Source organism: Canis lupus, chromosome 27, assembly GCF_003254725.2.
Source record: "Canis lupus dingo isolate Sandy chromosome 27, ASM325472v2, whole genome shotgun sequence".
Taxonomy (NCBI): domain Eukaryota; kingdom Metazoa; phylum Chordata; class Mammalia; order Carnivora; family Canidae; genus Canis; species Canis lupus.
In genome coordinates this window covers 25,320,964-25,333,704 of record NC_064269.1, presented here as the reverse complement: position 1 = coordinate 25,333,704, position 12,741 = coordinate 25,320,964, and the positions used below count along the sequence as shown (strand labels likewise).

The window sequence follows — 12,741 nt, the reverse complement described above, 5'->3', positions numbered from 1 at the left end:
ATCAAGACTTGAGCTGAGATGCAGAGTCAGAAGCTTAACCGACTGAGCCACCTAGGTGCCCCAAAAGTTTTCTAATTACTACAAAAGCTTTTAAAAATTCAGTGGGTTTACTAATTAGCTCTGTTTATTTTATTAAGTAGCTTCTAGAAGTGTTGAAGTACGAAAGTAAAAACAGAATGAAAAACAAAATTGACTCCACTATCCTCCTCTCATTGGATGGCATATTGTATTTTCAAAAAACAAAGATCATTCAAAGCTTTTACATACCAGCAGAGCTCCACGGAGGTTAATGCCAGTCTCTATGGTTACATAGTAGGAAGCCTGTAAAAATGTCCTTTGCAGGATAAGGGCCAGGAAAAGAAGAACTGCTAGTACATAAGCATTTTCAAGAAATTCCTTTGATGAAAGGGTTTCTGAAATCTTGTCCCAAAAGAAAAAGACATAAATTATACCTGGTCTTTTCATATGCCAGGTGTACAGTTCACATTTATTAAATGACATATGATTTTTAAATATAAAAACTCAATGTCTTTATAATACAGCAGTGGAATGAGCCATAGCAAGGCAATTTTGGCTTTTCTTCATTATGTCCACAGATACAAATTCAAACTAGTTTAATGCATAAAATCCCAAACTGATCATTTAGATTGCTGGAAATGCCTGATTAGGGAAAAAAGGTACATTTTAATTTTTAAAAATTTGAGTATATTTTCTGCAAAGATAAATTGAGAAGTAGTAACTGAAGATTAAAGTTAATTTAGACTGTAATTTAGAAGTAGAAACCACAACATTGATGGTCAGCAAGACCAATGAAACAAAAATACAATTTCTATAGCTTTACAAATTTAAAATAATTCTACATAGTTGACTTACTCTAATTCTCATGTATCTTAATTTATATTAACAAAATAAATTATAAAATATGTAATGTGGCTATTAATTTCACCCACGTTGACACTTCCAGTAACAAAACATAACTTATGAAATCATTTCAGCAGGAATATGAGTGAAGTCATCATAGGGAAATACAAAACTGATTGCTTTTTGTTTGTACCAATAGTATGTGGTATCTTGGTTAGAAGTGAGGGAAAAGTAACACTTAAATAAGTATATTGTGTCAATCTGGACAATCTTCATTTTTAAGGTTTAGATCCATTAAATTCTATTTCAGGTCCCTTCCTCTTCTTTCATGGGGATACACAGAAATGTGTAAGTTCTGCTCCTTCTCAGAAAAGCGTGTGGTTAATATGTGAAAGGGAGAGGGATGACAGAAAAATTCTATGTGGAATTAATGGAATGTAATCAGGCTAGTAGGGACAAAACATCACAAAAATGCATTCAATGGTGAAAATATCTGGTTCACTTCAATAATAATTGAGCACCAATATGTGCAAGTGACTGAGCTATACATTGTGAACACAGATATGAACAGTTCACAGTTACTTCTGTTGAAAGAGCTTACCACCTAGAAAGATAAGCATGGCCATAAATAACATGCTTCATTATAAGGAACATTTATAGCTAGTGCCAAGGTGAAATAAACAACATGTTGGAGAGTACAAAGGAGAGTCAAATTCCAGCCAGAGCAATCAGAAAAGCTTCACTGAGGAGGTGGCATTTAATGTAGGCCTTGAGAATGCATGAAATTGTAATAGGTGGAGGAAAAAAGGATAGGAAATCAGATTGAGAGAATAGAAAGGAAAACTGATGCTTCTAGATTAGAGTTTCTATCTGTGAACCTAAGGAAATCAGCTCTTAGAAACTAGGAGGTTCATGATAAGACTTGAGACTTTCTTAATAACAGCAAATAGATTATATATATATATATATATATATATATATACACACTTTCAAAGGCATGCACTTTATTCTAAGATACCTCCTTGACAAGAAGGGATCATGGGTTAGCATATAGACGAAAGCATTACATTCTAAACAAGCCCAAACTTTAGCTTAAATGTCATCTATTTAATCTCCATTAGACATATTCTAGAAAAGAGCTTGAAGTTCTTTAAAAAGGAAATGACAGCTAGCTGTAGCTAGATGAAATGGAACTGAAATGGCATGACTTCTGCCTGAAAGCAGTGGTTACAGAGAGGGATGGCTGGGATCTGAAAAGGTACACTCAGCCAGTGCAGCAAGAGCAATTAAAAGACCTGTATCTGGAACTTGGTTATCTCTTTCTAGCTGTGCCTCTCTGTGGCAGAGGTCTGTGTAACCTGAGCCTCAGAATCAGAATATATATATATTCTGAGAAGGAATATATATATATATATATGAAACAAAGTGATGGCTTTTATCATACAAGAAAAGAAAAATGTACATGTTACAAGTCACATTGCTAATGTAACTGGTCACAGGCTTCTAAAAAAAAACGTGACTCAGCCAACCCTCATGTACTTATGCATGAAGATTCTTCGAAGGGTTGCTAAAAAGATCAAAGAAAATCAATGTGAAATTTCTGAACCTGGCTTCTGGCGCATAGTAATTATTAAATATTTATAGGCTCTGAATCTGAGAAATAATTTTGTTGAACAGATCCATTCAATGAATACCTAAACACATGATTTTCTCTACAAGGAAAATTATTGTTTTCTTTGCTTTAAATACATTCAATTCTCTGTAAATAAGCCTGTTTGAACTCTTCAAAGAACCACATTAATAGTAATAGAAAGTAACAATTACATGAAATCTGCCAATAATGTATTTCCTTTCAAAAACAACCACAAACTTACTCCTGTTGTGTTATTTGTCCCATTCTGAGTTTCATTCACACGCTGAACTATTCCAGAAATACAGAGAGGTCCAGCAAAACCCAGTAAGTCTGCAAGATATCGGAATGTGCTACTAAGTAGAATTGGTCGCCCAAAAGCTCTATACATTGCTAGCCAGATAGATGGAGTCCGGTTTGGATGATCTGCTACTTTTTTCTGAAAGAAGAAAAACAAATGAACCAAAATAAAACTACTAGCACAGCAATTAATCTCAGCAACTATGGCAATTATTCTGATATTTCTGATGATATTTTAAGTTTCTAAGTGTTAAGTACAGTATGCATAAACTATATCCTTGCATTCCATGCAAAGAGTAGCTACTGAATGTCTTTTAATAGAATAGAATGAGGAGTAAATAGGCCAGATTTTCAAGCACTTTGCATTATTTTTAGCTGCCAAAGGATAACCCAAAATTCTTAAGATCAAATTAAAATTAATTTTAATTATTTTTAGTTTGGAAAATGTGTATACGTCATTAATATTACCAAATACCATTGGATGGAAAAGATAGTAAAGTACAAAATTCAAGGTTACAGTCGTATGTGAAAGACTAGTCAAGATTTCTGGAGTTACTAGATCATAAGATATTTACTACGAGCTAAACAAAACAGATAACCCCAACTTCAAATTGTTTCTCTTCCAAGTATTTCCCATCTCCAATAGTAGTAATCAGCACATTTTAAAGTTGTGTTAGACTTATGTTTTCTTTTTTTTTTAGACTTATGTTTTCTAGTTATTTGATAAAGAAATGCAAAAATGAAGAATGGCATATGCGCTTAAGCCAACTCATGCTTTCACACATCTGTAGTTGTGTTTGAAAGGATTTTAAGACCTGAACAAATAATCATAATTAAGTCTAGAGAGGTGGATAAAGTTTTTCATTGTGGCAAAGAAGCCAACTCAATGGAATAGAATTTGTGTTTCATATTTGATTCCCTATTAGATGAATAATTTGATTATTTTAAAAAGTTTATTAATACAAGATATTAATGCACTAAGTTCAAGCTGAATTGTGTTATAAAGAGTACTCAGAGCACTTGAACAATGTTTAGTCTATACTGTTAATCTTTACTTTAGCAAAGATGTTTTAAAAATATTATGCAATACTTTTCCCAGAGGTGAAACCAAAGAGATGACTCAGGTTCATTTGCAGTAACATTTCCTGCAATATTAATTTCATAACACACATTATTTTGACACAAAACAGAGCTCATTTTCATCATTTACCATAAATGCATTGTTGTCTTGATTTAGAACAGACAAAAACTCTGATTCACCATACCCTACCCTTTTCCAAAGTTGTTAATACTAATAATTTCAATTACAATATATGTAGATGACTGCCATATAAATTATATCTACCACTGTGGATAGCACTTAGGACTATACAGAATGATAACAAGACAAATTCAAAATATCCAAAGACTCTCATATTTAAGAGTTTTAAGATCAATTATAAATGCTCAAAATACCAGAAGAAATCAATTTTGGCAGACATATAGGATGATATATGATATATGATACATAGCTTTATTTAATTCAGTTTCTCAAGTTTGGAATATGGACTCCAAATTTTCATCAATAACTAATTTAAGGATTTTAGTTTCTTAAATGTGGTTATTAATGATATCTATTTTACTTTTATATAACAAAATGATTGAAAAGATACTTGAAAAAAACAATTTCATGAGCTGTTAACATTATATGGTAACAAGGATTAGATATACTTGATCATTGAGTTTAATTTTTACTTTCTAGTAGGTTCCAGAAAAAAATTAGTGTTCCTCCTATCCCTCCTCATGTATGAATTGGGCAATTAACACAATATAACTTTATTTCATTGGCTCTTCTGATACATGTACAGTGGAACAATTCATATGACTCAAAATTACTGGGAAAGTCATACGAAGAAAATCTGCTCTTCCTTAACCAAAGATACTTAAGCTTACTGTCTTTATATTTAATCGACCCATTTTCTACAATTATGGACATGAAAAACTGATACTAAATTACCTTTTGCTCTTCATATGCATCTTTCAGGCAAACATAATTTGTTACTGCCCTCATTGCTATTGGTAATTTTCCAATTGCTTTCAAATCAATAGGCTTTTTATGAGCAGATATGATAAGTGTGTTCATCCACCAGTATGTTGCTTTTGACAATAAATTCACAAATGGCTGGAGAAATCTCACACCCAGATCCTGGAGGTCTTCAGGAGGCTTTACTTTCTGAGGATTCATGAAGAATACATATCTCTGTGGCAAGAAAAATTCCACAGAATAATAATTAACCCAATTCTTTTTCCACATATTAAAATAAAATTTTAACTTTTTCTACATTTTCATTTCAGGAGGACAGAATGTTTATTTTACATTTATTTTAAATTTTTAATTTATTATATTCAAAAAATTTTTTGAAATATTTCCCTTCAGTTGTGTCTGAATGTTAATTAGTAAATGCCAGAATTTCATGTTTAATCCACGTAGGGACAATTCTAAAAAACAGATTATGTCTTTAAAAGACAGTTATTACTAGGAACCAGTCTTTCATGGTATCCTGTGATAGGATCAACTAAATAAAGATTTTTACACTATTTAGATTTTTTAAATGTGTTGACTCTATTATTGAGTCACTCCCTGATAATTTGTGGTTTGGCTAATGTTCACTAACTGTTCTCCACTATTCCTTGCAGCTTGTAACTTGCCATTAAGAGCAAACAAAGTGCTCTATTAGAAAATTAATACTGAAAAATCATTCACAAATATGTCATACAACATAACAGCATTATGTGATGCAAAACACAACAGGTTTATAATCACAGACCAGGCACGAGTCTTGACCATGTGACTCTGGATATAGCTAGTTATCTCTAGAAGTTTCTTCATAAGTGAAAGGAGCAAAGGTATTATCTTCTTTTCATTTTGAAATTTCTAGGAATACAGTAGTTTGCCTAATATAGGTGTGCTTGGTACAAATCATGGATGATGGAATTTCCTGATAAAAACAATTACATCTATAATATGAACTGAGCATAATATTTGGCACATAACAATCAGTCAATATTTACAGATGAATAAATAGATTCTAGGGTTATATCAAGATTTCTGGAACACTAATGGCCTGAAACTTAGTGATTAGTTCAACTTTTATACACATAGATGATATATATTTGCTCATCCTCTTGAATACTGATTTCTGGATGACTATAATCTTGAATTATTGGGGTTTTGAATTCCATTAATTAAATAAAAATGATTAGATACCTACTCTGACCCGAATTACATTGATCTCCACAGCCATGAGGAGTCCATTCAAGATGACCATCATGCCAGTAATGCAGAAACGCAAGTCTGATACTCCCCAACCGGACTGCCAGTACTTGACCAATTTTATGGTTTTTGTAATAAAGGCCATTACCCAATACAGAAATAGGGCTGGAAAAATAAAAAGGAAAAGGAAAAAGATGCAATCTTTTCCTCATATTTCTTCTAACTTCACTGAAATTTCAACATAAATATAATGCTTTTTAAAAACAAAGTTAATTTTAAATATTTTATTTCCACATTATTTTATTTTTTAAGAAAACAACATATATGCTTCATGCACTTTTGGAGTTTTAAACTGAAGATGTGGTAATGACTTTAAAATGCTAGTGCTTCCACTCTGTAATAGATCGACAGATGTAAAAAGACATCTAAATAGGAATAACCTACACTCCAGGACTCATATGTAATTCTGTAGACTCTGTCTCCTGGTATTTTTCTTTAAGAAGCCCCGATTATTTAAAAAATAAAAGAAGAAGAAGAAGAAGAAGAAGAAGAAGAAGAAGAAGAAGAAGAAGAAGCAGCCGTGATTATATTATATGAAGAATTCACAAGTTGTTATCTGCATCACCTATCCAATGGGTTAGTGTGCTGCAGGTTCCAGGGATATGTCTAATGGTATTACCCTCGAATTATTATGGAGTGCATATTAGCTATATAATGGGGTTTCTGCTATACAGATCAGCATTCATGTAGTAAGTAACTCTTCTCACCCAAATGGTTTAAAATACTACATGCCTCCACAAAGTGAAGAACAATGATCCTACAGAATAAAGCCAGACTGGGATCCCTGGGTGGCGCAGTGGTTTGGCGCCTGCCTTTGGCCCAGGGCGCGATCCTGGAGACCCGGGATCGAATCCCACGTCGGGCTCCCGGTGCATGGAGCCTGCTTCTTCCTCTGCCTATGTCTCTGCCTCTCTCTCTCTCTGTGACTATCATAAATAAATAAAAATTAAAAAAAAAAAAGAATAAAGCCAGACCTTAAGTAGTGGGATGAGAAAGGTAAGCATCTATACCATTTCATAACTACAGCCAGCGTTTTACAGGAGTTATGAGAAAGGCACTTTCCTAGAAATCAAAGGTCCAATATACTTCAAACTTTAAATAAAGGTAGTACAAATGAATATGGGATGAGAAAGAAGAAACCTGGAACATATATCAGACAATCCATTGTACAAGACATCACAGTTACTGAAGTTTAAAGGTGGTCACAGCTTCCTTAGTGAAAAAGAACTGAACACTGACGTATAAGCTCATCATCTATCTTGTTCTAGCATAAAACAGGAAATGTCAGAATAGATTTAGAGGGGAAAAAAAGAGCAAACTACATGCAACTACATGCTACCTAAAGAGATTTGTCTTGGGGTGCCTGGGTGGCTTAGCTGGTAAGCATCTGACTATTGATTTTAGCTCACATCGTGATCTCTGGGTCCTGTGACTGAACCCCGCATCAGGCGTTTTGCTCAGCACAGAGTCTGCTTGGGATTCTCTCTCTCTCCCTTTCCCCTCTGCTCCTCATCCTGCTCACATTCTCTCTCTCTCTCTCTCTCTCTCTCTCTCTCTCTCTCTCTCTATCTCAAGTAAATAAATAAAATCTTTAAAAAAAGAGATTTGTCTCAAATATAAAGAAACAGATTGAAAGTTAGTAGATGGAGAAAGATACACAATGAAAACAGTAAAAACAAGAAATCTAGAGTGGCTATATTAGTATAAGATAAAATAGACTTCAAAACAAAGAGTTTTATCATCAAAAATACTAATCCAAAGGGACACACTGAGCCCGATGTTTATAGTAGCATTATCTACAGCAGCCAAATTATGGAAACAACCCAAGTGTCCACCAACTGATGAATGGATAAAGAATATGTGGTATGTATATGTATATATATACAATTATGTATTATATATATTATATATATAATGGAATATATATTATATTTAATATATTATATTATATATTATATTATATTAAGATATTATAACTTTATATTATAACATATTATTATACATATAATAATATATATAATGGACTATTAGTTACAAAAAAGAATGAAATCTTGCCATTTGCAATGACATGGACAGAGCTAGAGAGTATTATGCTACGTGAAATAGGTCAGTCAGAGAAAGACAAATACCATATGATTTCATTCATACGTGGAATTTAAGAAACAAAACAAATGAGCAAAGGGAAAAGGGAGAGGGAGAGAGCGGTGGGGAGAGGGGGAGAGGGGGAGAGGGGGAGAGAGAGAGAGAGAGAGAGAGAGAGAGAGAGAAACCAAGAAACAGACTTTTAACTATAGAGAACAAACTGATAGTTACCAGAGGGGAGGAGGGTGATGGAGATTAAGGAGTGTGCTTGTGATGTGTAGCAGGTATGGATATAAGTGTTGAATCACTAAATTGTACACCTGAAATTAATATTACACTGCATGTTAACCAACGGGAATTCAAATAAAAACTTGAAAAAAATGACAGAGTATTATCAGAAACTTTGAAAACTTTTAATAATGACAGAAAGTCATTTTTTATAGACATAACAATTTTAAAAATACACATGTACTTAATAAATATTTAGAAGATCTGAATGCTATAACCACTTTGAACTGTTTGATATTTATTAGGCCATATAATATTTAATACTATAAGAATACATCCAAACGCCTTCAGAATATATACTCTTGTTAAGTGCACATGGTCCTGGCATAGGCTATATCCTTAGAAAACAAGAAAATATAAATTTAAAATAACAGAAATCACATGAAGTATGTTCTCTGTTCACAACGAAAGTAAATTAAAAATCAAGAACAGTAAGTTTATTGATTTTCTATTGCTGCTAAACAAATTAGCAGCAATAGAAGGTTTAGCAGCTTCTACCAACACACGTTTATTATCTCACAGTTTCCGTAAGTCAAGAGTCTGGGTGTGGGTCACTTAGGTTCTCTGCTTCAGGGTCTCACCAGGCTGCAAGCTCAACTGATTTGGTGTCTTCATTTTTGTCATACTCTATTGGCTAGAAACAAGTCCCATGACCCACTCACATTCAAGAGTAGAGGATTATACAGGGTGTGAACACCAGGGGCAGAGACTGTGAAAGTAAACTTTGAGACTTTCCATACAATTAGATATCTAGAAGTCTCCAAATATTTGGAAGTTAAATAACACAGTTCTAATTAATCTCATGTTAAAAAAGATATCACTAGGGAAATTAGAAAGTATTTGAACTAAATTACAATAAAAATACTATATGTTAAAAATTTAAGGATTGCAACTAAAACAATACTTAAAAGAAATTTTATGGCTTTAAATATCTATTTTAGGAAAAAAGATCCAAAATCAATGATTTAAGTTTCTATCTTAAAAGTGAGGGTAAGAACAATGAACAAAAATTTTTAAATGATAGCGATAAAAGAAGAAAGCAGTGAAACAGAAAAGAATAATTGAAAATTAACAAACCTAACAAAAAAGTTGGTTTAAAAAAAAAGATTAAGGAAATTGTCAAGTCTTCAGCTAAACAAATCAAGAAAAGAAGGAAATCATAAATTACCAGTATCAGGAATGAAAGAATTATCCAAGCATATCCTGCATCCTTAAAAAAGATAATTGGCTAATACCTTGAATAACTTTATGACAATAAATTAAAAACTTAGATGAAAGGGACCTGTATATCAAAACTGACATAATAATAAATACTCTGAAGAGTCTATATCTTTTTTTTTAAATAAAGATTTTATTTATTTATTCATGAGAGACAGAGAGAGAGAGAGAGAGGCAGAGACACAGGCAGAGGGAGAAGCAGGCTCCATGCAGGGAGCCCGACGTGGGACTCGATCCCAGGACCCTGGGATCACGTCCTGGGCCGAAGGCGGCGCTAAACCCCTGAGCCACCCAGGCGTCCCTGAAGAGTCTATATTTAATAAAGAAATATGTTTATAATTTAAAATCCTAAGTTAAAACTCCAGGCCTAGATGACTTTACTGATGAATTCAACATTTAAGGAAGAAATAATATTAGTCATACACAATGTCTTTCAGAAAACAGAGAGATAGAGAACACTTTCCAACTCATTTTAAGAAGCCAGTATAAGCCAGCATATGAAAACGTGACAAAGATATTATAAGAAGGGACGTCTGGGTGGCTCAGTGGTTGAGCATCTGCCTTCAGCTCAGGGTGTGTCCCGGAATCCTGGGATGAGTCCTGTATCAGGTTCCCTGCAGGGAGCCTGCTTCTCCCTCTGCCTACATCTCTGTCTCTGTGTGTGTGTCTCTCATGACTAAATAAATAAAATCTTTAAAAATATATATATAAGAAAATAACATACCAATATCCTTCACAACACAGATCTAAAAAAGATTTAGCAAACAAAATCTAGCAATATATAGCATGGATAATATATAATGATCACGTGTAACACAGCCCAGGAATTCATGGTTACTTTATCATTTGAAAAATCAATCAATTAATTTAGCACATTAATGAAAATATAGCCATCCTAGTGGATGCAGAAAAAAACCTTTAATAGAATTCAACATGTATTCGTGATTTTAAAAACACAAAACACACAAAAAAATTATTTTAAATTTTAAAAAAATACTCTGAGAAAGCTTTGAATAGAAGAAAATTTACTTACTTGATAAAAGATGTCTATGAAAAGCCTATAATTAACTTTAAAAATAGTGCTCGCTTCGGCAGCACATATACTAAAAAAACTTTAAAAATAATTATGAAATATTGACTATTTCCCCTAAAATCAGGCATTAGACAAAGATTTCACTCTCCCTACATCTATTCTGCATTTTACTGGAGCCCTAGTTATTTGCAATATGGTGGAAAAAAAGCATAAAGGTTAAAAAAATAAATATAACTGTCTCTATTTTCAGATATGTTTGTATATATATAGAAAAATCCCAAGAAATATACAAAGCAATAATTAGAAGTAATAAATAAATTTCCAAGGTTTTAAAATATAAAGTCAATAGGCAAAATCAACTGTATTTTATATATATGACAGAAGCAGCTGGAAAATGAAATTCAAAATACAAGTCTATTTATAATAGCAGTGGGAAAACAAAAAAAGCTAGTAATAAATTTAACAAGACATAGAAGACCTCTACACTGAAATTATAAAACATTGCTTGGGGAAATGAAAGAATACCTAAAAAAGATGAAGAACAAACAGATTGTGGATTTCAATAGTATTAAGAGGTCAATTCTCCTCCAAATTGTTCTAGATATTCAGTGCAATCCCTATCATAATCCTACTAGATTTTTTTGGAAGAAATTAACAACCTGATTCTAACTATATACAACAAAAGAACTAGAATATTGAAGGCAATTTTGGGAGAAAAGCAAAGAAAACAAGTTGTGTGGGTACACTATATGATTTCAAGAACTCCAAAACAATAGTAATCAAAACAGAATGGTAATCTCATAAAACTCACAAATAGATCAGCGGAATAGAAACTGTAGAAATAGATCATACTTAAATGGTAATTTGATTCAAATATTTTACAAAGGTCCTAAAGCAATCTAACGAGAAATGTAAAGTTTATTCCGCAAATGGTGCTGAAACATATGGACATCCATTCGGGAAAAAGCCTTGGCACTAACCTCACATCATATACGCAATTAATTTTAAACGGGTCACAGTCCTGAAAATAAAAACTAAAACTATAAAGTTGCTAAAAAAAAAACAAAAAACAGGAAAATATGAGGGAAACATAATTTGAGAAGAGGCAAAACTTCTTAAGGCACAGAAAACAATAATTATACATGAAAAATGATAAATTATGCTACATCAAAATTAAACTCTTCTGCTCACCAAAAGACCTTGTTAATGAAGGTAAATATATTATTCATGTGATGAAGGTAAATACATCATTCATGTAAATGAATATGCATGCCCTTGACTGGAAGGAAAATATTCCCAAAGCATATATCTGATGCCATACTAGTATCTACTATACACAAAAAAGTACTCCTGCAACCGAATAATGAATATACAACCCAATAAAAAATGGGCAAAGGATATAATATAGCCACTTTGCAAAGATAACAAATGGCTAAATAAACTTATGAAAAAGTGTTCAACATCATCAGTCAGGGAAATGCAAATTAAAACCACAATGAATTATCAGTACACACTCACCAGCATGGCTAAATTAGAAAGATCAAATCATCAAATGCTGGTGAGCATGTGGAAAAACTGGAGCTCCCAGCACATTATTAGTGAGTATGTAAATTAAATCACTTTGGGAATGTAAAGCAAACCACTTTGGGAAAAGATTTTGTGGGTTCTTAAACAAAACATTAACATTTACCTACATACCTTATGACCCAGCAATTCCACTTCTACATATTTTACTCAAGGCAAACAAAAAACATATATCCACAGAAAGACCTGCACATGAATGTTTATACCAGCTTTCTCTTCATAATAACCAAAACCTGGAAACAGTCCAGGTACTCATTGTCAAGAGAATGGGAAACTGTGGGATCTTTATACAGTGGAATAATACCCAACAATTAGAAGAACAAAATACTGATTTATACTACATTATGGATGAGCCTCCAAAAAAATTATGCGGAGAGAAAGAAGTGTTACACAAAAGAATTTATACTGTATGATTCAATTTATGTGAAGTTC

The 12,741-nt window shown here is 32.7% G+C and overlaps 1 protein-coding gene across 10 annotated transcripts in view; it reads right to left on the bottom strand.

Annotated features, from left to right (window-relative positions):
• ABCC9 (ATP binding cassette subfamily C member 9) overlaps positions 1 to 12,741 on the bottom strand; it is a 152,806-nt gene that overhangs the window by 123,296 nt on the left and 16,769 nt on the right. For all 10 annotated transcript variants that reach the window (XM_049102228.1, XM_049102223.1, XM_049102230.1 and 7 more), the window contains 4 exons: positions 6,043 to 6,209; positions 4,788 to 5,030; positions 2,736 to 2,930; positions 268 to 420 (listed from right to left, as the gene is read on the bottom strand). In XM_049102228.1, coding sequence (XP_048958185.1) covers positions 268 to 420; positions 2,736 to 2,930; positions 4,788 to 5,030; positions 6,043 to 6,209 — 758 coding nt within the window. The remainder of the gene's footprint in view (positions 1 to 267; positions 421 to 2,735; positions 2,931 to 4,787; positions 5,031 to 6,042; positions 6,210 to 12,741) is intronic.